At 43.7% G+C, this 23154-nt stretch overlaps 1 protein-coding gene across 2 annotated transcripts in view; it reads left to right on the forward strand.

The window, feature by feature from the left end:
* Positions 1 to 22461, forward strand: part of LOC148507701 (maternal DNA replication licensing factor mcm6) — a 188489-nt gene extending 166028 nt beyond the window's left edge. For both annotated transcript variants that reach the window (XM_088445638.1, XM_088445637.1), the window contains 5 exons: positions 12632 to 12793; positions 15026 to 15137; positions 17597 to 17761; positions 20551 to 20690; positions 22233 to 22461. In XM_088445638.1, coding sequence (XP_088301764.1) covers positions 12632 to 12793; positions 15026 to 15137; positions 17597 to 17761; positions 20551 to 20690; positions 22233 to 22355 — 702 coding nt within the window. In that variant the 3' untranslated portion in view covers positions 22356 to 22461. The remainder of the gene's footprint in view (positions 1 to 12631; positions 12794 to 15025; positions 15138 to 17596; positions 17762 to 20550; positions 20691 to 22232) is intronic.
* The last annotated feature ends 693 nt before the right edge of the window (positions 22462 to 23154 follow it).

Here is a 23154-nt window from a genome sequence, read left to right on the forward strand (position 1 = left end):
ATTGCCTATGTAATCTGCGCATGCTCACTCAAGGATGTTACAGATAGGAACTTGAAACCTGTTTGAAATCAGTTTTATCATTGTCTGGATCTATTACCCGGCTGGCTATGGGCGTCGCCTGGGTAGCCAAAGCGATGGAGGAATGGCCAAAAACTCTGGAAGACAGTATGCCACAGGCTACCAGAGAACAACTGTCCTATCTCTCCCAAATGAAAGAAGTGGCTGCTTATGTGGGAAAAGCGGTTATTGATGCAGGACTTCTTGCTTCTAGGGTATCAGCAATTTCAGTTGTGGCTCGCAGAACCCTTTGGTTAAGGTCCTGGAAGGCAGATACGGGATCTAAGAGTCCTTCAATCTCTGCCATCTGAGACAGCCTCTAAATATAGGCAGTCCTTGTTTCGGACCTTTCACCAGCAAGGAAGTGCAAAGAGACAGTCTTTTTCCAGACAAGATAATTCCCGCAGGAAGGCCAGACTGCAGACCAAGAAATCATGGTTGGCCAGACGTCCAGCTTCTAAGCCAGATGATAAGCCATCTGCCTGATGGGGCGGACCTCCCCTGGGGGCTGTCAGGGTGGGAGGCCGACTTCTCCAGTTTGGGTTTGAGAAGTGGTCCCAAGGATATGCCCTCACGTGTCAAAGGCATCCCCCTCAGAAGTTTTTTGGGGTTTTTTTACAACTCCATTAGATCTTGTCAAGGCCCTGGCCCTTCAAGAGGCTATTTGTGCCCTGCTGGTTTCAGGGGTAATAATCCCCATTCCTCTGGCCCAACAGGGAAGGGGTTATTAAAATTTAGTTTTGATTCAGAAGACAAATGGGTCTCATAGCCCTATTCTGAATATGAAATCTATCAACAGGTTTATCCATGTGCCCAAGTTCTGTATGGAAACCCTACAGTCAATTATGCTGGCAATGAAGCCTGGGGATTTCATTGTTTCCCTGGACATATAGGATGCATATCTGCATGTGCCTATTGCATCTCACCAAAGGTTTCTGAGGTTTGCTGTTAATCAGCAACATTACCAGTTTCAGGTTCTGCCCTTTGGTCTGTCCACAGCCCCTTGGGTGTTTACCAAGATGTCAGTTATGACTGCTCCTCTCAGACGACAAGGAGTCAGGATACTGCTTAACTTGGACGACCTCCTGATAATGGCGCAGTCTCCGGAGATGTTACAACGTCATGTTCAGCTGACCATTGCCTTTCTACAAGACCACGGCTCGATAGTCAATTGGAAAAAATCTTCTCTTTCGCAAACTCAACAGATGGTACATCTGGGGGCACTACTGGATTCTCTGGCACACAGGGTCTTTCTACCAGGAGACAAGATTTCTGCTCTACAATTTCAGGTGCGCAAATGGCTCTGCAATTGAAGAGTATCAGTTCACTCAGTAATGCAGGTTCTAGGATCCATGGTATCCACCTTCAACATGGTGGCATATGCCCAGTTCCATTGCAGGCCCCTGCAGCAATGGATTCTGGTGGGACGGTACGTATCATCTGATAAAGTCTAAACCAATCCTCATTTCACCAGAGGTTCAGCTCTCCCTCTCATGGTGGCTACAGACAGCCCATCTAAACAAGGGTTGCCCATTATGGATTCCAAATTGGGTTCTCCTCACCATGGATGCAAGTCTTTGAGGATGGGGCACGGTGACACATCATCACACCTTTCAGGGAAGATGGATGGCTCAGGAAAGTCACCTGCCCATAAACATTTTGGAGCTTTGTGTAGTGCACAAGGCACTCATTCTGGCAGAGGACCTCCTTCACAGCAGGCCGGTCCAGATTCAGTCCGACAACGTGACCACAGTGGCCTACATCAACCATCAGGGAGGCACAAAGTCCAGCAGCCATGAGAGAAGGGGCGAATATTCTGGTTTGGGCAGAACGCCATCTTCCAGCAATCTTGGCAATATTCATTCTAAGAGTCCTCACCTGGGAAGCTGATTTCCTAAGTCGTCAGGACATACACGCCAGAGAATGGGCTCTCCACCCGGATGTCTTTCAGCTCCTGGTAGACAAGTGGGGACCACCGGATGTAGACCTCATGGGATCATGTCACAACCACAAGGTCCCCATGTACGTGTCCAGGACAAGAGACCCCTCAGCCACCTTCGTGGATGCTCTGATGTAGAGGTGGGATTTCAGGTTGCCATACCGGTTTCCTTCAATCTCCCTCCTACCAAGGGTCCTCAGAAAATTCAAGCAAGAAGGCAGCAGGGTGATACTAATAGCCCCAGCGACATTGGTTCACCAATCTGACATGTCTATCCATAGACAATCCACTTCCTCTTTGGCTGATTTGCTAGGGCAGGGTCCTTCTACAGGTGAAGCTTCCCTGGATGTGGTTCGAGCCATTTGGAACTACGTGGATCGTACCAACTCCATCAGGAAATCTGATGGGTTTTTCGTGTTATATGGTTTTCACAAGTGAGGCTGGCCAGGCAACAAGCGGATTCTGGCTCGCTGGCTGCGTATGACTATATCACAGGCTGATCTCCCTGTCCCTAACACGGTGACAGCATATTCAGTGGTCTGTCGGACCATCGTGGGCGTTTAGGCATGGCGCCTCTGTGGAACAGTTGTGTAAGGTGGCCACTTGGTCTTCTGTCCACAATTTCATCACATTTTATGCATTTGATACTTTTTGTCTCCCAGGATGCTTCCTTTGGGTGGCAGCTTCTCCTCTCGGCTCAGTTCCCTTAAGGGAACCCCAAGGTAGTTCCTGTGGACCCTATGGAACCTGAAGAAGAAAATAAGAGTTATTGTAGACTTACTGTACCTTTTTGTTAACCATTTTTTCTTGGAGGTCCATAGAACCCACCCTGATGCACCTGGCCTCAGTTGGGATCTGTTCCTGCTTCTCACAGATTCCCTCATCTCTGGAGAAGGATGTGCAAATTACACTACAAACACTCTTACACTTTCCTTCTCCTGCTATTTAGGCTTGTGTAAAAACCGAATGCCTGTGGCTGGGGGCAGGGTATATACGACGGAGGACCAGTGCATTCTGAGAGCTAAAAGCTTTGACTCGTGTCTGTATCTTTCCAACCACATACCCCAGGGTAATTCCTATGGACCTCAAAGAAAAAGTGAACAAAGGTAAGTCTACCATAACTCTCATTTTATTGTTTTGCAAGCAAAAGTGGGAGTAAATAGATATTTGTGTGTGCCCTGTATCCCACTGTAAAGACTGCCCCTAAGAGAGTCACCAAACTATATAGTCCCTGGGTCACTCTCCATACCAGACAAACATCTGAGGGGGCCACTGTCAAAGAGAAGGTAAGCTTTTTTACAGATATATGTAAAAGACCTGATTGCCTCTCTGTACTGCTTCCCGGCATGCTGCTTTTGAGCAGAGCGGCCGGGTATGTTATTACTTACATACTTACATGACTGCACTGTAGAGCCGGCATGTCTCACTTCTCCCCAGGCTTCCACAGCACCCGCTGCTTTCAGGACCCAGACTGTTCCCTTAGAGGACCGCCGGAGGGGATTACAGAGTAGCAACATGCTGCTGGCTTTTATGGGAGAGGCTTGATCAGTTCCAGGACATGGCGCCACTGCACATGTGGGTGCACAGGGCATGACTTCATCATTCTGGGCCACGTGTAGCCTCCAGAGAATGCCGGAGGCTAGGATTAAATCAGGTGTCCTGAACGAACAGGACACTGACCAGGGGCTGGCTGGCAACATTTAGCCTGGGGGGCAAATGCATGCAGGTGGCCCTGGCAGAGGAGTAGCGTGTGTGTCCGAAGAATATATGTGCTACGGCGCCCCCCCTCCAGTGTTCCAGGGAGGAGGCGGGTCCATATGGGATTAATGTAAGGTAAAAATAAAGATTAGGGCAGCCCCCTGTTGTAGTGCCCATATGCAGTGCCCCCGTGTGCCACAGGAGAGAACACCCTTATGCAGGCCTCCAGTAGTGCCCCCAGTAGTAGTCCCCCCCATTGTAGTGCCCCCAGTAGTAGTAGTCCCCACCCCCTTTGTAGTGCCCCCAGTAGTAGTAGTAGTCCCCCCATTTGCAGTGCCCGCAGTAGTAGTGCCCCCATTAGTAGTAGTCCCCCCTTGTAGTGTCCCCAGTAGTAGTAGTCCCCCCCCCTTGTAGTGTCCCCAGTAGTAGTAGCCCCCCCCCCTTGTAGTGTCCCCAGTAGTATTAGTCCCCAGTAGTAGTAGTCCCCCACCCCCCTTGTAGTACCCCCAGTAGTAGTAGTAGTAGTCCCCTTATAGTGCCCCCAGTAGTAGTAGTCCCCAGTAGTAGTAGTCCCCTCCCCCTTGTAGTGCCCCCAGCAGTAGTCCCCACTTGTAGTGCCCCCAGTAGTAGTAGTCCCCCCCCCTTGTAGTGCCCCCAGTAGTTGTAGTCCCCCACCCCCCTTGTAATGCCCCAATAGTAGTAGTCCCCCCTTTGTAGTGCCCCCAGTAGTGCAAGACACCCCCCAGTAGACACACGTAATATAAAAAAATCCACTTACCTGAATCCCCGCCCCCGCCATCTGCTCCTCCATCTGTCCTCCTGGGCCGGGCCGTTCTGCATTATGGGAGAGACGTCATATGACATCATGACGCCTCTTCCATTGCCCACTGCAGGAGCCGGAAGATGGAGCGGCTCCCGCAGTGGGCGCAGCAGCAGCTAATGAGAGTCTGACAGACACTCATTGGCTGCTGCTTACAACAAACACACAGCTGCTGGAGCCGGCGGCTGTGTGTTTGTCAGTGTAGCGCTCACCGATCAGTGGTACACACGCTGTGCAGTCTGTGTCACAGTGACACAGACTGCACCGGCCCGTGGCCCGCATGACGCTGTGGCCCGGGGGGCACATGGCACCCTGCCCCCGGCCCAACCCGCCACTGACGCTCACGGCATGCCCGGACATGCCTCCGCCATGTATTTCAGTTGCAGCAGCTCAAGCGGCTTCATAGCCACGCAACAGTACAGCTGATGAGAGCTCCTGGAGTTCTGCTTGAAAGAGTTTCACAGCAGATATAGGGGAATGGCTGTGTACTAACAAGATAAGCAGTTAACCAGGATATACTAAGATTTGTTTGCCTGTTGGTTTTTGCAAAGAATAAGGACTTCTATTTTTCCGAAAACATTAAGAGTCTTTATCCTTTTTTCGGCAGAGGATACCAAACTTTGGGAAATTACACCCACGGTGGATGCTCCTATTGCTAGATTGGTTAGGAATACTGTTATTCCTACAACAGTCTGTAACTCCTAAAGATCCTATGGATTGGAAGAATGAGGCTGTACTTAAATCTTTATTCACTTTGTCAGGTGTCTCGCTGCGCCCAAATCTGGCCAGCGCATGGGTGATGAAGGCTATCAATTTCTGGATAACCCAGATTACTGGTTTTCAATCAGGGGATTTATCTGAAGCTAGCTTTATAGCTGATCACATTTGAGTAGCTCTAACCTATATAGGTGATGCTTTAATAGATACTCTTCAGGTACAGTCTCCTATTTCATCTTCGGCCATTTACGTCAGGCGTTCACTGTGGCTCATAACATGGAAGGCAGACCGTAGAATAAAAGCATGCCTGAGAGGCATTGCCTTTTGAAGGAGGTTCTTTATTTGTTGCAAAATTACCTAAATTATTTCTGTTTACAGGAGGAAAAAGTCTTTAACTTCCTATTACTACACCCAAAAAAAATCTCCTAGGTTTCGTTCCTTTCGGACTTGAGGCAGGGGAGGCATTCGAGCCTTCTGTGGTGTGTCTAGTGGGTCACTGGAGAGGGACCTTCAGGGGATGTGCTTTCCTCGGCCCTAGTCGCCCTGCTGCTAAAACAGCAGGTCAATCCACATGACTGTAACGGGACTGGGACCCGTCCTCTGGTGGGAGACCGCTTACTAAAGTTGCGTACACACTGGGTGATAAAAATGAGCGATTGAATGATTGACATTATACTGCACTGTTAATGAGCGATTGAACTATTGCGATGTCAAACGACCAGCGATGCACGCTCCCGCTGGTTGTTTTTGACAACAATCACCTGAACCGTTAACGACAGGTTGGGCATGTTTGGGATGAGGGAGGGTGCCTGCACTGAATGACATATCGTTCATTGTAGGCACATTATCCCACTGCACAGGAAGATGAACGATTGTACGATTACAACGTTGTAATCGTACAGTCGTTCCTCTGTCACCCAGTGTGTACGTACCTTAACATTCCTGGAAACTTGGATTCAATCCAATCCGGATATTTGGGTAAGTCAACTAGTAACCAGGGGTTATATTTTAAATTTGGAAGGTCCAGAGCCTAAATTTTTTTACCACGCCGCTCCCTATGGATGATTGCAGAAGGGCGGCTCTCAAACAGGTGATTTCCGTGCTTTCCGATTCCGTAGTTGTTGTTCCGGTACTACAGCAAAGCCTGGGGTTCTACTCCAGTCTTGTCTTTTCTTGGCAGACACACCAGACAGGTCGTTTCATCTCCCATTCTCAACCTCAGGGGGCTAAATGCTTATCTCCATTTAGAAAAACTCAAGATGGAGTCAATAAGGTCAGTCATTTGTTCCATGGAGGTAGAGGACCTCCATAGATAACAAGGATGCCTATTCCTATATGGAGGGGTCATCAACATCTTCTGTGGTCTGCAGTGGGGTACCTGCATTTTCAGTTTCAAGCTCTGGGAGTGGTGGCCAAACCGAATGGCAGAGTCTTTACAAAGGTTATGGCACACATGATCTCCCTACTCAGGAGTGGGAGGACAAATGTGTTGGCTTATCTGGACGATTTGTTGCTAAGGGCATCCTCAATAGATAAAAGGACTGGCTCTAAAGTCCATAAATATTTGTGCCCTAATTGGCCAGCAATGTTGATTATATATGTTAACTTATCCAGACAAAGAGTGCTCAGCATAAAATGTAACAATTTATTGCATAATTATGTAACATAAAAAATATAAGCAGAAAAAATATAAATATAAAATATCACATATACATATAATATAGGCTGGTTCTTATTAATAATGATATCTCTTATGTGAACATAGGAGATCCACCTCTGCAGAAGGTGTCTCCTATATCAATGCATAATATGTAGCCTCAATTACTTTGGTTCCACAAAATAGTCTCTGTCATCCGGGTAAATAATGGGATTAAGTCACTGATAATAATGCGGTGACTTAATCCCAGAGAGGAGGAGTTTAAGGGTTTTAGAGCTGAAATTTGTCCTTTAAAAGAGGACATCTATAGATCCTGTTTCAAAGGAAATTGGCCACCATTCCTGAAGTTCAGACCTTCTTGCAGGGGCTTTTTCGCATACAGCCTCCTTATGTCCCGCATTTATCTCCTTGGGACTTGAATCTAGCTTTGGCAGTATTTCAAAAGGCACCATTTGAGGCTTTTGGAATTTGTAGAATTATGATATCTCACGTTGAAGGTTGTTTTCCTTTTGGGCATTGCCTCAGCAAGGAGTTTGAGTTAGCGGCTCTTTTTTGTAAATCTCCACTTCTCATTTTTCATGAGGATAGGGTAGTTTTACACACTAAACCTATTTTCTGACGGTGGTATCTGCTTTCCACATTTACCAGGATATTGTCCTTCCAGCTTGTCATCAGGATTCAGTGACAAGTGAAGCTTCCTTTTTAGCACTGTTGGATGTAGTACGTGCGTTACGCATTAACTTAGACCGTACTGCGTCTTTGAGGCATACGGATTCCCTGTTGGTGTTGATGCATCAAAAATAGGCTAGCCAGCCTCGGATGATTCACTTCTGCCATCCAGAAGGCATATTTGCCTTCGAATGTGACTGTTCTGGCCTCAATTCGGGCCCACTGTCAGGTAGGCCCGAATTGAGGCCAGAACTCTATCAACTGTTCCTGTACAGCACTGCTTCTGTTTTTTTGTTCTACAATATGAATTCTAAGTATTGGTAATTTTTTTTACATTGTATAGAAAACAAATATATTTTTTTAAAGTTAAACCATTTGTGATGATGAATAAATAGATATTGGTTTCATTTTTTTATCTTTCATTTAAATCTGCTTATCAGATCAGCTAAAATCTGATTTACACTATGTAGACAAGTGATTGGACAGTGGACACCCCTGCACAAGCACATTGCATACTACTGCACGTGTTCCAAATGGCCGTAGGGCGGCCCATGCACTTGCAGTTCTATGGAAACGGCAAATGTTTTTATCAGGACAAAAATGTCCCCTGTCATGTTTACAGGGTGACAATGGACCAGTATACAGATGATTTGGTAACCCGCATGGACTGGCCAGCTCAGAGTCAAGAGTTTAACCCCATTGAGAACCTCTGGGATGCTGGAATGTATTAGAGTGACAGGTGTGTCTAGGCCTAGTCAACCTTCTTCCGTGTCACAGTTGTTCACTGTACTTAAGGCAGAATGGCAAAACATACCGCCTGCTCTTGTCCAGGGATTTGTGGACAGTTTGGCAAGAAGGGTGTCTGCAGTAATCACTGCATGTGGTGAACCTACAAAGTACCAACGTTAACCACTTGCCTGGCATGGTCATATTTTTCCGACCACATAAGGCAGTGTGTTTATCTGATCAAGGTTACGACCAGTCAGGTAAAGTGTGGGCTAAAAACAATATAAATATTTAAAACAATGCACCCTGTCAGTGAACAGGTGTAATTGAAAAGGCAGCTCACTAGGGGTATAACAAATTCCCCTCTAGGCAAAAATGCCTACTAATGTAGAAAAAAGAAGTAATCACCTTTAGTACACCTCAAATAATTTTATATCTTATATTAAAACATTTTTAAACATATAAAGGCATGCAAATATTAAACCATATATTACTAAAAAAAGATCTCACAATCCAATGTAATCTTGTATAATATCAGTCAAACAATCTATGTATATCAGAATATAATCATTAGCCTCTGTCTCTTCCAAGCCCAAGTGGGTCCGCTGGTGGCAGTAGGGTGAACAGTGCCTGTATGTATTAATAGTGCTGGCAGTCTGGATGTAAGAATACACTTATTATAAAATTAAAATTTTCTCTGTATCCATATACAGTATATCGGCAAATAGCCACAGTCCATAAATGTTGATCTGACATAGTCCAAGCTTTCCACTGCAGATGGCTCAAACCGGAGTAATGTGTGTAGATGGTCAGTTATAACATGAACAGCAATGGTCAAACTCACGTGAGCCCTCAGTGTGTTCTCACCTCTGGTACCGATCGTTCTCAACCTTTGATAATAGGGGGAGTACCTGCCGCTCTGTAGTGCCGGCTAGTGTGCAGGTATAGTGGCACATGCGTTGAGTATGTCAGCCGGCCAAACATGTCAGTTCTCTGTTCTCCGATATAGCGCTCCGTGATGGAAATATGGAGTGGGGGACAGGATCCTTTGATGCCGATCGTGATCACCCTCTAAGTTTTGAGAAACTCTATATGGGCAGGATTGAGGAGGAGCTCATTTGGTTTTGTTAAATATCTGAATAACAATTCATTCAATGTGGTATTTACCAGTAATTGTCACTGCTCTATGATAAACTTTCTGGAAATAACACTTGAAATTCGAGAGGAAAAAATCATTACATATACATATAAAAAAGTAGATTCTAGCATGTATATTGAATATACTAGCAGCCATCATAAACAATGGTGGTCTAATATCCCGATGGGCCAGGTATGCAGAATTAAAAGGAACTGTTCGTCTCCCATAAAACTTGAAGAACAAGCAGATGCTGTTTGTTAAGCCTTTTGAAGAGAAGGGTTATCCAGAGTCACTGATTTCTAATGCCCTTCTATTAAGTCTATAGATGGATAGAAACACTATCATGTCTAGTTCATCGTCTCAGATTTATAAGACAAGTCAAAAAGGATGAGGGACCGTTTTGACCCATCATTGGTTTTCACATCTAATTAGAACAACTGAGCTGGTAGAATTTAACAAAATTATCTAGCAGAACTATCAACTACTTTCGTTAGACCTTCTGTTGAAAGAAACTCTTCAAACAAGACCTTTTATCATTTTAAAAGCGCTAAAAACTTCCGAAACTACTTAGCCCCTACTGTGTGTGTCTCGGAAGTTTAACTAAAAACAGGGTGGTTGCCCCCAAAACCAAAAGACATCTGTTGTAGTTACAACAAAAATTCGCTAACGTGCTTTTTTTTTTGCAAAACAAAACAAATAATTGTGTCCCCACCACCACCAAAGAAATGCATGCTATAAAATCATTCCTCAATTGTACCACCCCTTTTCTTAATTATGTTACAATGCAATTGAGTGATTCCATACGTAGGATGTACTAAACGCCCACTAAAACAATGTGGGTTATTTTTTAGAACACACACACGCACTTTGTTAATAACATTAAGTCTATCACAGTACTTCTGAGCCAACTACAATGGAGATCCCTTGGGAAAAAGGGAATAACAGTGTGGGGATCAGAACAAATTCCTGCTACGTTCAGAGGGGGAAGATATAGAAGTTTATGTATGCGTGAAGCACACTGGATACATGTGAAGGGTACACTGTATCCAGATGGTCTCAAAGAGACAATTGACCTTGAGTTTGTGTAACTACTGCATATTTGATGTACTACTTACCCACTATTACCTTTTATCCCTTTCCTCTTGCCCACATTACGATTTTTTTTTATTTATTTTTTTCACTACGAAGTTTTTTTTTTTTTTTTTTTAGTTTTGTGTGTTCCCTCTTTGGTCATGTGTATATGTGATTATATAATTTTAGAAGCACATGCTATACTCTGGTTGTAAAACAGAATCCTAGTTTTACAATATGTTTATTTAAGCCCTGATTATTAGTGTTGTACAACCTGGTTTAATATTTTTTTAATCAGATTAGAGAAATTTTGACTTTCAAGCAATGATAATCACCTTTTATCCAACTTAAATTTCATGTGTGTATTTTATATTTGTATATTTTATTTCTGTGTTTTAGTAGTTCATTTGTTTGCCATTATATGTAGTTCTATAAGAAAGTTGAAATCTTCGTAACACAGATAGGGATTGATTGATTAAATTAACTACTGGAGGCTGATTGGAAACCTGATCTCTTATGTACCAGGCTCCAAGAGCACCCAAAACAAACCCTTCTGATGAAATTGTCTAAAGAGAAAGAAATGCGTTAAAGACTGGCTGTATAATGACTTACCATCTGTGGTCATCTCTTCATTGAAGATACTTTCTCCATTACACTACCCCAACGGGAGAACTCCAAAGTGTGGAGATCAATTATGTACAAAAGTAGTACCAGTATTAGACTCTAAGGATTAGAAAGTCTGTATTACACATTTGTGGTGCCTTTTTGAAAGAGTTACAATTTAAATTTTAGGAAAACTTAACCTTATACTGTCACTTCAACTAACTTTGCTGCTAAATTATACTGGCATGTTTGTGAGCAGTAATATTTCTGTTTTCAGTCCCTCAATACTTTAAAGGGCAGAGATGGAGCAGATTCAGTAGAAGTATATATTTATGAAAGAGCCAGAGCCTTCCAATAATGCTGTGTATAACAAGTTATGCTGGGTACACGCCATATGATATCGTATGATCTATTATCCCGACACGATCAGTATGAAATATAAGGTACACCTCATATAGTGCGTGTTTATGCCTGATCCGTTGTTCACAGCCATCGTTCATTGCATCATACCATCTGCTGCACATGAGACTGAAGGATGGAATGAACAATGAGGTTGCGTGTAGCACATAGATACATTGCGCCATTGTACGGAGGAATGTGCAGAGTTTACGGCGCGCACAACCTCATTACATCGTTCGCCGCATCACTGGGTTGCACCATCGTAAGGTGTGTAACTAGCTTTAGACCTCTCAGCATGGGCATAACTACCATGGGTGCAAGGGGTGCAGCTGCTTATGGGCCCAGAGCTTAGGAGGGGCCAATCTTCCTTGTCAAAGTTAGTGTTATAGAAATTTTTCACCATTGGGTGGTACATGGGGGCCCTTACAAACTTTTGCTTTGTGGCCTTCATATACCTAGTTATGCCCCTGCCTCTGACACAAGGAGGATGTGGTTAAATGTTACATTTTCTCTGTACTTGTGATGCAAATGTAACAAAAAATGTACCAAATAACAGATTCAAGGCTGGCTCCAGGGGGGTCGGAGCACCCAGTTCTGCTCTCTACAGTGAGCCCCAACATTACGCGTTGGAGTGTGGCCTAATTTCCATAGGTCACGCCCCCTACGTGATGTTTGAAGGCATGTTTGCAGGCGTGCACAGCTGCGGCAGTGGGGGTCCCCAACCTCCCTATTTGACCACCCGCAGGCCACTTCGGCAAACAGGTGGAACAGCGGGACCGTACTGTCCCCCTGAAATCGGGATGTTGGGAGGGGTGCGCCCTCTATGGGTGGCACCCCTGTGCGACCGCACTGGTCGAACACCCCTTAGTGCTGGCCCTAACCAGATTGATGTTTCTCTAGAGAGGCAACTAGTCCTTTTTTTGGAAATAAATTGGCAATTTCTAATTAACAATTTGCCTTCTTGCAGATGTAATCTACAGCTAAGAATTCCAAATGCAATAAAATGATGCTGTAGGCAAGTGTAGTGTTACATTTTACATTCTAGATAATTGTAACTCTCATCACAAAATGAATTTGAAAAATTTAAATAAACTAGTTTCAATGTTTCAAAGGATTTTTTTTTTAATCAATATTAAGATTACCAAGGAAGCAGAAGAGTTCATGGTTGAGCAATACCGTCGACTTAGACAGCGGGATGGAAGTGGAGTAACAAAATCTGCATGGAGAATTACAGTCAGACAGCTTGAAAGTATGATAAGGTTATCTGAAAGCATGGCTCGCATGCACTGCTCAGACGAGGCAAGTTACAAATCCACTCTTTAAAAAATATATATATATATATATATATATATATATATATATATATATATATATACAGTATTATAATATAATAATAATTATATGGTGACTAAGGATTATCTACCTAACTTATAGTACTCTTTTCCCAATTTGCCAGTTATATAAATTGTTACACTGTAAACTTAACACTTTATCATTTTATCATCAAGATTGCATTTTTGATGCCCACAGAAATTTCTGACTTGTCACTTTACTCTGGAAAGTTGCGATTTTATATGCATCCATCCTAAAAAAACAGCTGGCAGTTGTACATTTCTAAACCTAAAAAAACAAATTTAATACAGGTTGAGTCTCCCATATCCAAATATTCCGAAATACGGAATATTCCGAAATACGGAATAATTTTGGCATGACTGAGATAATGAAACCTCTAATTTTTGATGGTTCAATATACACAAACTTTGTCTAAGGCACAAATTATTAAAAATATTGTATAAAATTACCTTCAGGCTGTGTGTATAAGGTGTATATGAAACATAAATTCATTTCTGTACACAAACTTTGCTTGAGCCACAAAATTATTGAAAATATTGTATACAATTACCTGCAGACTTTGTGTATAAGGTGTATATAACACACAAATTCATTCTGTGTGTATATTGGGGTTCCATTCCCAAGATATTTCATTATGATATGCAAATATTCCAAAATACGGAATATTCCGTTATCCAAAATACCCCCGGTCCCAAGCATTTTGGATATGGGAGACTCAACCTGTTTATACATCTAACTGTACACCCTTTACATTTATGCTCAAACAAACTGAGAGGCATACCGCTGCTAGCTTGCAGGGATACAATTTTAGATGTTTATTGCTGGAGCTGCATTTATTACTGTACCTGAGTCTGGCTACATGAGTGAATGGATTAAGCGAAAACCTAAGATCAAACCAGTATGCTGGTGTTTTTGTTTTTTTTTTTAAATGCATCTCATACCCTCTTTCCACCAAAATTCCGGGTCTGACCCGGAGTTGGAACAAAGTCCCTATCCGGATCAGACCCGGAATTTTGCCGGCGCTGACTCGGGATATTCCCGAGTCAGCGCCGATCACACCGCAGTCGGGTCTGCATAGACCCGGCTTTTGCAGAGTGAAAGTGGACGCTTGGAGATGACGTCATCTCCAAGCGCCACTGAAGCTGGACCAATCGGCCGGCTAGCAGCGCACTCCAGGTCATCGTGACCCGGAGTGCGCTGTTCCCATAGCAGGGTTTCACGGGCTACGCCCGTGTTAAACCCTGCTAGTTACCTGGGTTGGATTGCCGGGTCACTCGACCCGGCGATCCAACCCTCTGCCCTTTTATACCAGGGAGCAGCCCGGGTTAACCCTTCAAAAACCCGGGTTTTAGCTCCGGTGTAAAAGGGGTATAAGATTCACACCCTTGCAAGTGCTATGGCATTTGTCTAGCAAGTAGCCAAACCCCTTCACTTAATTTTATAAGTGCTGCATGTGCAAACATGTAAAGCGCTGTCTAGATACTGGCCAAATGCTATATATCCATCTTCATTTGAGAATGTTAACAAAGAGCTACACCAGAGATTTTGTTGTAGGATTGTGAGAGGTTACACAAAACAAGTCACATTTTACATAATCAGTTGTTCCCTATGTTATGCTGGGCATACACTGCCAGATAAAATGTCTGTCAGACCGACAGACATTTTATCTGGCTGGCTGCCAGCCGCAGATGTTCGCGGCATACACTGTGAGAGAAATCTCACAGTGTATAGCCCGACATCCGCGCTCCGCCCCCGGGGGCGGAGACATTTCCCTGTTCCTTCCGTAGGAAGGAACACAGGAAATGTCTGTCTGTCGGCCGCGCTGGGCATACACTGCCCGATGCGGCCGACAGTTTCCCGGGTAAATATCGCATCGGACGGGCATGCTGGACAATCCAGCATGCCCGACCGAGCAATATTTAACCCTCGGTCGCCCGCATACACGCTGCAATTATCGCGGCGATCCGCCGATATCGGGCGGATCGTCCCGATAATTGCAGAGTGTATGGCCAGCATTACCGATTATGTATTTATTTTATTTATTATTTTAGATCCATTGGGTGATTTTTTTTTTATGTGACTAATTGCATACAATATTATTGAAACCTTTAGCTTGACCTTTGCCTTAGTATTCACCATTGTTAAGACAGGATTCTGATTACAATTTGCATAGTTTAGGTTCAACCAAAGCATGTAAAAGAAGCTTTCAGACTGCTGAACAAATCAATTATTCGAGTGGATACACCTGATGTCAGTTTTGATCAGGGTGAAACTGAAAACATTGTGGAAGGTAACATTTTGTTTTTTTAGGAAAAAAAGTGATACAATTATACCCCTTTCAGACAAACGACCCGGGAAATTTCCTGCTCAGACACGGGAATTTCTCCTGTGCAAATTCCTGGGTATTTGGTGAGACCCGCCCCTTTTACACTACAGTTTATACCCGGGAAATTCCAGGGCATCACCATTCAGACATGAGCAGGGTTTTTCAGAGTTTTACACACAAAATCAGTTTTTGTAATTTTAAGTGGACGCTTTGCTGGCACACATTAATGAGGTCATGCAAAGGTGGGGGCACCAAATTCACCAGTCAGCACCAAATTCACCCTTGCAGCATAGGTCTCTCTGCAGCATGCATGGCAGCTGCCTTCCTCTGCAGCTATTCTTCTGTCCCCTGCTGACACCGAAATCGGCCTTGTAGTGCTGATTTCTACCCACGTGTGGCGTCTGTCCTCCCCTATCCGGCTGTCGCTTATGACATAGTGTCCGGCCAATCACAAGCTGTTTGAAGCTCGGGAGTAAATTACCGGGTAGCACCATTCAGACATAAGCAGAGTAATTTCCCGAGATTTAAGTCCTGGGATATTCCCTGGTCGATTGGAGGATTGGCATAGGTAGGTACCTTTCAGACATACGCAACATCCTGGAAATTTGTCATGTCTGAAAGGGGCATTACTGATATCTATTTTTTATTTCCTATTAACCACTTTATTTTGATGGCAAGGTATTGGATGGCATATAGGAAACAAATGTTGCAGAATGGGGGTGTGGAGACTGCCTACTGCTTAAAGTACAGTGCATCCAGAAGTATTCACAGCGCATCACTTTTTCCACATTTTGTTATGTTACAGCCTTATTTCAAAATGGAATAAATTAATTTTAGTCCTCAAAATTCTACACACAATGCCCCATAATGACGACGTGCAAATTTAATTTAAAAAAAAAACACTAAGAAATCACATGTACATAAGTATTCACAGCCTTTCCTCAATACTTTGTTGATATGCCATATGTTCCTGGGTCAAACACCAACCACTGGAATTTTTCCAAAGTGGATTCACAGCTTGGGTTGAGAGGTGGAGAAAATGTTTGAGGGCAGATGTTGAATTTTTTTAATTAGTCATTCTGTTACTAAGACTTCAAAGTAGGGATGTGCAGGCTCGGATAGGTTCGATTTTGCACATTGAGTTCGGATTTTTCCCTCCAAAAAAACAAAACTCAGAAAGAGGCAAAACGTCATCTTGCATGGTCGAACATCATCATTCCTGGACAAAAGTCCAGGAATGATGATGTTCGTCCATGCAAGATGATGTTTTGCCTCTTTCTGAGTTCCGTTTTTTTGGAGGGAAAAATCCGAACTCAATGTGCAAAATCGAACCTATCCGAGCCTGCACATCCCTACTTCAAAGTATTTTACAGCAAATTTTCAAATCTGTATCTATAATAATATTTGAGTTGTGAGCATTTAGGCATTACTTTTTGAACAACCCTCGCTCAATAGTAAAAAGGAAGATGAAAGGAATAGGGTGAGATAGATAAGAAGATGGGGGAAGAGAGGAAAAAACCCTGCACAAGTGTTTTTTTTTTAGTTTACACATAATCTGTGGCGGATTTTGCCTAGAGGCAGCCACACCAGTAAGATCCACCACCTCAGTGTAGTCTGTGCAGTCCGTGACTGCACTGGCTACACCATGGAGGTGGCTTCCTATTTGAAGCACTACCTGCAGTCAAATACACAACAGGCAGCCCCAAGGGGAGGCGTCTCCTTCCCCTGGGACTGCCAGTCTGGGCTGTTATTAGCGGCTTCCAGGAGGAAGCCGCTATTCTGCCTTTCCGCCAGCCCTAACAGTCTCCTAGGGGCTGCAGACGATGCAGCCCTTTGGATGCCGGTGGCATGCTCGGCTCCCCGCCGCTAGTGCAGGTGACCGGGGTTAGAAATTGCACCCACCCTCCCGTCTTCAGCGGCGGCAGCCCCCCTCATCTTAGAGGGTAGGTGCCACTGCTGCATATAATTAAGCACTTAGGAGTAAAATATGTTGTGAATAAAATGTACAATTAGTAAACTTAGCATATTCCAGGTCACCACTGTTAACCCCATCCCCTCCTGGTCCGTCCCACCACATCCCCACTGTATACTTCCCGCCGGCCCGTAACCAGCACAGAGTGGTACTCCGTCCTCACCATTGGATGCTCCCACTGCACATACATGTTGGAGATGGGACAGACATTTCAGGATTTTTATATCTATTCAAAAAAAAAACACTGTATGAAAAGAGCACTGGTCTCCAGTAGATTCAGTATACAAATTCTGACATTGGGTGAGACTGTACATTTTTTTACATTTCTGTGGCTGAACAAATAAAACATTTTCTATATGGTGAAATTTGCATTTCATTAGAACATGAAAATTAGTTTGTAAAAAAAAGAGTTTGAGGTTAAGAGAATAGACTGATCATTTTTGTGCTTCAGAGAATGGAAATCCTGATGTCGGCAACCAAGAGGCTGCAATGGAAACCAACCAGGATGGAGAAACAATGGAGAAATCTGTGCCTAGTGCTGCATTAAAAATGTCTTTTGCAGAGTATAAGCAAATCTCCAACTTACTTGTGTTCTACATGCAAAAAATGGAAGAATGTAAGTGCTTTTTTTAATTGCATTATACGTAACTTTTTACAATTGTACTTGAAATTTCTTGATAAGGATTCTCTTCATGTCATTAAACTGTGTATTTGGAGTAAAAGTGAACTGGACCAGGGACTTTGCCCAACAGGCCAGTACATAGTCTGAATGCCTCTCAGCCATTCAGTAAGGTCATGAACTGTTACCAGGTATGATGTCTCTCATACCCAGTAGACTGCTCCATAACATTTGAGGGAGGTTTTGCCAAAACCAGAACACTGGGATCCGGGCACATCTCTAGTGCTCTAATCTCTTATCTAGGTATGATGGGATCCCATCACAGCCAAACTTCTCCCTTGCAGAGTAATTAATTTGGGTCACCACACTAGATATGGCATGTGCATTTCACCACAAGCCGAGTTTTGGGGTGGAGTGCATTGTAATGATTTGGGGATCTGCTTTTATAGTGTGCTCCAGAAGATTAAGGCATTAAATAATAATAACTAGTATTTGCTTTTCTTTTTTTATTAGTAATCAGATATGCTGTCTGTATTGTAGAGAGGTCACTAAAATGATTGTATCTTATGCATTGTTTATGAAGATGCTCCCATATATTGTATATAAGTCATATAGGACTGGTAGGAAAACAATCTTTTAGAATTCAATGGTACAGTGCATCCGGAAAGTTTTCACAGCGCTTCACTTTTTCCACATTTTGTTATGTTACAGCTTCACTCCAAAATGTAATAAATTATTTTTGTCAAAATTCTACACACAATACCCCATAATGACAACGTGTAAAAAAATATTTTGAGATTTTTGCAAATTTAATAAAAAATCTAAAAAAAAAACTCAAATCACATGTACATAAGTATTCACAGCCTTTGCTCAATACTTTGTTGATGCACCTTTGGCAGCAATTACAGCCTCAAGTCTTTTTGAATATGATGCCACAAGCTTGGCACACCTATCTTTGGCCAGTTTTGCCCATTCCACTTTGCAGCACCTCTCAAGCTCCATCAGGTTGGATGGGAAGCGTTGGTGCACAGCCATTTTCAGATCTCTCCAGAGATGTTCAATTGGATTCAAGTCTGGGCTCTGGCTGGGCCACACAAGGACTTTCACAGAGTTGTCCTGAAGCCAGTCCTTTGATATCTTGGCTGTGTGCTTAGGGTCGTTGTCCTGCTGAAAGATGAACAGTCACCCCAGTCTGAGGTCAAGAGTGCTCTGGAGCAGGTTTTCATCCAGGATGTCTCTGTACATTGCTGCATTCATCTTTCCCTATATCCAGACTAGTCTCCCAGCTCCTGCCACTGAAAAACATCCCCACAGCATGATGCTGCCACCACCATGCTTCATTGTAGGGATGGTATTGGCCTGGTGATGAGCGGTGCCTGGTTTCCTCCTGACATAACGCCTGGCATTCACGCCAAAGAGCTCAATCTTTGTCTCGTCAGACCAGAGAATTTTGTTTCTCATGGTCAGAGTCCTTCAGGTGCATTTTGACAATCTCCAGATGGGCTGCCATGTGGTGTTTACTAAGGAGTGGCTTCCGTCTGGCCACTCTACCATACAGGCCTGATTGGTGGATTGCTGCAGAGATGGTTGTCCTTCTGGAAGGTTCTCCTCTCTAAACAGAGGAATGTTGTAGCTCTGACAGAGTGACCATCAGGTTCTTGGTCACCTCCCTGACCTAGGGCCTTTCTCCCCCGTTCGCTCAGTTTAGACGGCCAGCCAACTCTAGGAAGAGTCCTGGTGGTTCTGAACTTCTTCCATTTATGGATGATGGAGGCTACTGTGCTCATTGGGACCTTCTAAGCAGCAGATATTTTTCTGTACCCTTCCCCAGATTTGTGGCTCGATATAATCCTGTCTCTGAGGTCTACAGACAATTCCTTGGACTTCATGCTTGGTTTGTGCTCTGACATGCACTGTCAAGTGTGGGACTTTATATAGACAGGTGTATGCCTTTCAAAATCATGTCCAAGCAACTGAATTTACCACAGGTGGACTCCAATTAAGCTGTAGGAACATCTCAAGGATGATCAGTGGAAACAGGATGCAAGTGAGCTCAATTTTGAGCTTCATGGCAGAGGCTGTGAATACTTATTTACATGTGATTTCTTTAGTTTTTTTTAAATTAAATTTGCAAAAATCTCAACTTTTTACACGTTGTCATTATGGGGTATTGTGTGTAGAATTTTGAGGACTAAAATGAATTTATTCCATTTTGGAATAAAGCTGTAACATAGCAAAAATGTGGAAAAAGTGACGCGCTGTGAATACTTTCCAGATGCACTGTATATATAACCCAAAGTAGCAAACTAGGCCTACGTGGTTTTCACCACACCCATTTTGCCTTTGTGGTGCTCCAGTAGAGTGTGGGCAACTTGTGTATGCCTTTTCAGTTTCCAGATCAAAAGGTTATATAAATACACTGAAAAATCTCATGTTTTAAGTGTAATGTTTTGCATTTTCATATATTGATAACTGTTCAAAGAATTAGACTTGCCAACTTACCCGAAACAGTACATGTTTTCTAGATCTTTGCATGGAATCATAGGTAAGATAAGTAGCGCATACACTATATGGATCTTTTAGTTTGCATTCTACATTAATACTCTGGTCTATTAAATCTGAGGATTCCAGAAGTGGTTTAAGAATCACTGTTTATGGATAAATCCCATCTGTTAAACACTGGTCTGAAAGAGAGAATCAAAAGCCCTCTGATTGCTGTAACTTATTTCACCTACATTGCTGTTGATGATTTTTAATACATTTATATAATGCAATTCTTTTTGAAGCTGAAGAAGACTGCAAACTAACAAAAAGTTATCTGGTTAATTGGTATCTTAAAGAAATTGAAAGTGACATTGAGACTGAGACTGAATTAATCCTGAGAAAAAGTTTAATTGAAAAAGTAATTCACAGACTAATACATTATGTAAGTATGAGCAATTTTCTATATCAAAACACACCCTCAATTATTTACTGCAAAGTGAGACTGTCTGTCTGGGCTGGACCTGGAAACTCCCTCCCTCCTGTCTCAGGGCTGGACCTGGGACCCTCATCTGTCTGCTTGGGCTGGACTTGGGTATATCTTCCTTTGCCTGTCTGGGCTGGAACTGGAACTCCGGCTGTCTATCTAGGCTGGACCTGGGACCCATCCAATAGGGTTCCATGTCCAGTTCTTACAGTTTGGGCTCAACTTGGAACCCTCCTTCCCATTTTTCTGGCACTCCCAACCCTCTGTCTGCGTTTGTCTGGACCTGAGACCCCTATTTGTGCCTGTGTGGCTGGAACTAGTACTCCTGTCTGGCTTGATTGGACCTGGACAACTCCCCATTGTCTGGGTTAGAACTGCCCCCCCCTCTGTACCTGGACTTCCCATTGCTTGTCTTGGCTAAATCTGGACCCCACCTGTCTGTATCCCTCCAATGTCTTTCTGGACCTACCCTCTGTGTCTGAGCTGGATCATGACTACCCTCTGTCTGGTCCATCTGGACTGGCCTCCCTTCTGTTTATCTGGTTTGGAACCGGTCCCTCCCACTTCATGTCTAGTCCCCCCCCTCCTCTTTCTGTCTGGCTCTCCCACCCTTGCCCCCCTGGTCTATCTGGGCTGGCCCCTCTCCTGTTTGTTTGAGTTGGAACTGGTCCCCCTCCTGTCTGTCTGATCCCCCCCTTGTCCGGTCTGTCCCCCTATCTGGCTTGTCTGGTCCCCCCACCAGTGGTGGCCCCCCCACACCGTAAATAAAACACACACAGTAAATAAAAGAAGAAAAATATCCACGCTCCGGCTACTGCTCCCGCCGCCATCCACACATCAGTCCTCCCGGGCTGGCGCGCTCTGCATTATGGGAGAGACGACATGACTTCTCTCCCATTACCCACTGCAGGAGCTGGAAGACTGAGCTCATGAGTGAGCTCCAGCCCGGCTCTTGCAGTGGGTGCAGCAGCAGCAGCCATGAGAGTCTGTCTTACTCTCATTGGCTGCTGAAACACACACATCAATGCCGCGCTGGCGGCGATGTGTGTGTAAATGCACCAGCCTCAGCCCACTTCCCACACTCCGACTGGCACTATTGGGTAAGCGCTCAGGGGGAGGGAAGAGGCTCGGCTGTGCAGCACAGGACCAGCGCAGGGAAGCCTAGCGCCAGTACTGAGTAAATGTGGAGAACTGACTGCAGTCAGCACTACACTTGTTAACTAGGACGGCCCGGTATTGTGGCCGGCGATGCCCTCCGCGCCGCCGGTCCCACGGCCCTGCCCTAGTTACGCCACTGATTAGTTCAGCCTAAAATATGAATGTTTGTTTTTGTGTGCATGTGACAGTGTTCTGAACTCTAGCATTTTTCTAACTATTTAGCAGCTATTGTAGAATATATATATTTTTTTTTTTTTGGAAAATGAAACCAGTCAGTGTTTTTTTTCTATATTATACAACATTAACTGCATACAATTCTTGAATATATTCTCTCTTTTGAAGGATCATATACTGATAGAACTAAGCGAAGCTGACCTAAAACTAATAGATGATGAAGATGGAGAAAAATCTTCAGAGGAGAATTGTATTTTAGTAGTCAATCCAAATTATGTTTTAGAAGATTAAAACCAAACTCTGGATTGTTAAGAGGTCCGATATACAAAACTTAATATGTGAGTTTTTACTACTTTTGTAATATGTAATGTTTGAAATAAAAGCAATATTTAAATAATTTGTTTCCTCATTAGCAAATAAAATTATCTTGTCATCCATGCACAATAAAAAAATATATAATCAATAAATGTGCTATAAACAAGATTTAAAAAAATAAAATGCTGGAATAAAAATGTACTAATTACATAATTCTTACATATTACAATTTGTGCAAAAATTTTAATTGACAATAAAACTATATGTCCACATATGCTTAATTATACAGGGAAATACTTGTATCATTTTATTATCACAGTGAAGCATGGGGCTAGTGATCGTTGGCACACTGCTTTCCCCATGTGCCTAATTATCACCATTAAGTACCCATGAATGTCACAGTGAGTATCCCTGGGGTAATTGGTAACCTAGGTTGAGAAACACTTGGATAGACTAAGATGAGGCTACCCAATATGAACTATGGGCCTGATTCAGAGCCGGACGCTCTCTGACCAGAGCGCTCACTCTGAATCAGGGCCCTCCTACATGAAAATGGAGCAGCCTCTTGGACGCTCACATAGCTGTGGGTGACCACCCACAGCTATAGCGAGCGTCCATGATGATAGTCGCGATGGTCAAGACCATCGGGCTTGCGACGGAGACCCTGCGGTAGGGTCTCGCTGCCGCAAGCCCTGGAGTGATTTTGGCTCTATCAGAGCCAAAATCACTCCCACTAGCATCACTACTGATGTCAGTGGGGCCGGCTTCAGACGGT

The sequence above is a fragment of the Taudactylus pleione genome, unplaced genomic scaffold, assembly GCF_031769625.1.
Source record: "Taudactylus pleione unplaced genomic scaffold, aTauple2 ptg000386l, whole genome shotgun sequence".
NCBI lineage: Eukaryota > Metazoa > Chordata > Amphibia > Anura > Myobatrachidae > Taudactylus > Taudactylus pleione.